The sequence below is a fragment of the Ammodytes marinus genome (assembly GCF_949987685.1).
Source record: "Ammodytes marinus genome assembly, chromosome: 12".
Taxonomy (NCBI): domain Eukaryota; kingdom Metazoa; phylum Chordata; class Actinopteri; order Uranoscopiformes; family Ammodytidae; genus Ammodytes; species Ammodytes marinus.
In genome coordinates, this window is record NC_137216.1 from 19,803,333 (window position 1) to 19,807,788 (window position 4,456).

Here is a 4,456-nt window from a genome sequence, read left to right on the forward strand (position 1 = left end):
CCGTTTGACATGACAAGTCCCTTCTTATAAAACGAAAACAGTTTAGATTTAGTTTGACCTTCTTTGCAACATACTTAACCTGCGTAACAAATTTTAAATTCTTATCCAGGATGATGCCCAGATATTTTACTTCATTTACTGATTCAATTAATTAATTTTTGATCCGTACCTCAAAAACATCGGTGACAGGTCTATTACGGATGGAGAAGCACAGAGACGGTTTTCTTCACATTAATGGTCAACTGAGACAGCTCAAGCCATTTTGAAATGCTGAGTAATGCTTGTGTCAGGTGCTCACCTGCTAAACTTGGTGTTTTACTGGACACATGGATAACAGTGTCATCAGCATACATTTGACAGTTGGACCACAGACAGCAGTTTGGTAGGTCATTGATATACATAGAAAACAGTGGACCAAGTACAGACCCTTGCGGTACTCCCATGCTGCTGGCACGCAGATGGGACCTGACCCCATTGACCCTGACACATTGCTCTCTCCCCTCCAGGTAAGATGTAAACCACTGCAGAGCTTCTGATGACATTTTGAACCATTTTAACTTGTTCATTAGAGTACTGTGGTTTACCGTGTCAAAGGCCTTTTTTAGGTCTAGGAACACTGCCAACAACATTTCCTTTATCCATTGAAGCTTTTATGTTTTCAAGCAAATATCAATTAGCTGTTTCAGTTGAGTATTTCTGTCTAAACCCAAACTGTACTGTGTACTGACAGTTCACTGAAAGTCCTTTACTAAGAACATTTCTTAAAGCACCCCTTGTATACATGCACACAAAGCAATTTACAAGATCCCAGGCAGTTATACATTTTATTTCAGAGAAAATAAAGACGGGTCTGAATCAGGGGCCCTGCCATCTTCAGACGCCAGCTTTCATCTGGTTGTAGGGTGGTAGTGGCTTTCCCAGGTGGATTCCTGAAGTCAGTCCAAACTCCTTGGTGGCATGTTTCTCAGAGACCTCAGGTTTCAGCTGGAAACCCTTCTCCCCATCGAAGCAGTCCATGGGTGTGAAGGAAAGTGGTTCCTCTCCCAGAATTCCCTCCAGTCTTGTACGCCAGCCATCCAGCATGGTGCTACGGTTAGCAGCAGAAACATGAGATGGAGCCCAGAAGATCTGAGGGGCCAGAACTTGAAAGCCACAGTAGTGCAGGATGCCATTCTGCAGAGAGAAACATTGATGTCACACTTGCCATATTAACAGTCCATTTAATGCTTGGCAGAGTCAATTCAGCCTGAGGCAGTACCTGCAGCGGCCACAGTGTAACATTCATGTCTCCATTAATGCCAGTGGCACTGAACATCGTCTCATGAGAGCCAGTGGTGAAGGACAGCATGGCTTTCTTGTCCTGTGCACAAAGTCAACAAATTAAGTTTTGCATTAAATTATAAAACTAGTAATGAGACTTTATTTTGATCCCTTACCTTGAAGATTCCCTGGCTGTATCGCTTCTCATGCGAGTAGGCATAGCCCAGTGTGAGCACCCGGTCCATCCAGCCCTTCATGATCGCAGGGACAGTAAACCAGTACATGGGGAACTGAGAACGTAAAAGTTTAGTTAGATTTTTAAGGTAGAGGGCTTAACCAGAACACGTCTTTGGCACTCATCCTCTACCTGAAAGATGATGAGGTCTGCGTCAGTGAGTTTGCGTTGCTCCTCAGTGATGTCAGCAGACAACTGTCCTGCCTCCCATGCCAGTTTGGTCTCTTCAGCGTAACGGAAGTGAAGAGCACTCTTAACTTTACCTGCAGAGATAGAGAGTTCTTGTTATTCTGAACAGTAGTCAAAAGCAAATCCATTAAATGCCAGTGTTGTATACCAGTGATGTCCTCAACAGTTGCAGCGGCTTTAAACTGCATGGCATACAGGTCAGATACTTCTACTGTGCAGCCCTTAGCTGCTAAAACTTCAGCAGCAGCATCTTTGACAGCAGCATTGAATGAGCCAGAGCTCTGGTGGGCATACACAATCAGGACTTTCTTTCCTGCTAAACCAAGAATCAAAGGTTAGAATGAGCAGACCTCACATAAGAAACCTCACAAGCAAAACACTAATTTGAGACCCAACCTTAATCAGACTGGAATACGCAGTCAACAACACATTCTGCAAATACAACATAACTCACCCATGATGACGCAAATGGTCTGTAGCTGCTGCTCTTTACAACTAGATGGTCACTTGAAGGAAAACGTGAGTCATGCTGGAGCACAGCTCAAGGTCCTGTATTTATACTCTGGCTCATTTGCACTCTCACAGGTGCTCTCAATCAGCAGTCAAGGCCATCAATCAATCAACTGGCATTGGAGGAGGGCCATCTCTCAGGACTCAGGCTGTATTAACAGGGGTTCATAGCCCCATCATTTCCCACCACACAGACATGTTTCCTCCTACTTTTTACCACTAGATGGTGACAGCGCCCAGTCCCTCTTCCAGTGAAACAAGTGATTTGATGTAGTTTATGGATTAATCTGTTGATTTGAATTGAGCCGTTGTTTAAGTTCTCTGTTAAAAGTGTTGCTATTAGTCTCTAGTTTTAGACTAGTGGGAAAGAGGTTCCACAGTTTTGCCCCCTTTGCAGAGAAAACAGACTGACCGAAAGATGTCTTGTGCATTGGAACAAGACAATCACCATTGATGGAGGCTCGTGTATTTGCCCAACGAGAGCTCTGACGTCTGGGGCCTATTTCAGGTAGCTGGTTTTGAGGCAACCCAGAGTTTGTTCGCTCTGAGTTAGTGGAAACTCTGGGTTTTCCGTTTCAGGTAGCAGGTTCAGTGCAACCGAGAGTCAGTTACTGCGGCAACATACGCCGTAGGTCTAACCTGCTGGATAGGTGGTTAGACCTACCCTGAGTTTGTTTTCACTTTACGCTGCAGCTCCGACTGAAGAAAGAGTGTCACTGTCACACGCGTCCCTGTACAGTTTGAAGCAAAATCACTCCATAGAAATCTCCATCGGGATGTTTTTATCATTTCCTGATGATTTTACGTTTAACCGATCATTTATCTGATCAGTAGCCTTGTTCTCAGCCCTCGGTCCGTTCACATAGGCGGCCACCTTACACATTGTGACATGCTCTACATTCAGATTAATAAACCTATTTGTATTGTATGCTTTTTAACGTCTGTGCCACTGAACAGATTTATGTCAGGTGGATTCATGTAACGCTGCGGCTGCACGCGATATAGGCTACTGTTCACATGTGCGATCCTAAAGTCACAGACGAGCCTCGTTAAATAGCCTAATATGAATATAAAAATGATATGATAATTTAAACTGTGATCACTTGAGGAAAATGGATCTGGTAATAAATCAATCAGGCTCTTCAATGGAAACTGTCACCTTATGTGTCAGACGTTAATGTATTTCACTCCCCATTTAAAAGAAGCGACAGTCTGTTTACTGCACAGTGGGCTATTAGGCTATAGCTTCCCAACATAGGCTATTATACAGTGAATATAAAACACTGTCAGAAAAGCTGTGCCGCGCCAGCTTTATTACTTTACTGCTGATATGCGTAACTTTTTTTAAGAAGCCATAGTCTTAAAATAGACTATGGCTTCTCATACGGAAGCGAAATGATTGCTCTGTTTTTCTTTTCTGAATTGCCGAGGAGATTAGATCAGAGTTATGTGACAATATCCCCGTTAATTCTTCTCCATAGGCTACCATAAACTCATTCGTTAATATTTCTAACTCCAGTGGGAGTAGCGGAGAAGTTTTTTTTTTTTTTTGAGAAGTGGAGAAGTGGGAGGATCACGCATTTGTTTCTTCTGTTTCCATGGTGAATCATGTTATCAGCGATCCATTGACGATGGCTTTTATGCACACGCTCCACCCAGAGTGAACACGCTCAGAGTTGATTGACACAATGCTGATCCACTGTTCTGTAACCGAAAACCCAGAGTTACTCATCAACCCTGCGCTCTGAGTTGACCAACTCAGAGCGCAGGATTGAACTCAGAGTATGTAAAACCAGCTACCTGAAATAGGCCCCTGATGGCCAATTCAGACAACAGTGGTGACACATGGTTATTTACACACTTGTAAAACAATTTAAGATTACTCAAATTAATAAAGTTATCAAAGGTGAGAAGGTTGTGTGTTTTTAGAATGCCACAGTGATGCCATCTCATGGGTTTCCGGTCCATGACTTTTATTGTCTGTTTGTATATTGAAAAGATAGGTTTTAATGTGGTAGAAGAAGTTTGTGACCATGATGTGACACAGTATGACAAATGAGAAAAAATCATAGCGTGCATAAATAATTTGGCCGTTTGACATGACAAGTCCCTTCTTATAAAACGAAAACAGTTTAGATTTAGTTTGACCTTCTTTGCAACATACTTAACCTGCGTAACACATTTTAAATTCTTATCCAGGATGATGCCCAGATATTTTACTTCATTTTTGATCCGTACCTCAAAAACATCGGTGACAGGTCT

The 4,456-nt window shown here is 42.7% G+C and overlaps 1 protein-coding gene across 1 annotated transcript; it reads right to left on the minus strand.

Moving 5' to 3' along the window:
* Positions 1-873: 873 nt before the first annotated feature.
* Positions 874-2,142, minus strand: LOC307258810 (ribosyldihydronicotinamide dehydrogenase [quinone]-like; the record flags this gene model as incomplete). Its single annotated transcript, XM_080038477.1, has 6 exons — positions 874-1,173; positions 1,259-1,360; positions 1,437-1,550; positions 1,628-1,758; positions 1,833-2,000; positions 2,139-2,142. 6 exons carry the CDS (start codon positions 2,140-2,142, stop codon positions 874-876), a joined length of 819 nt encoding a protein of 272 aa, XP_079894603.1.
* Positions 2,143-4,456: the final 2,314 nt, after the last annotated feature.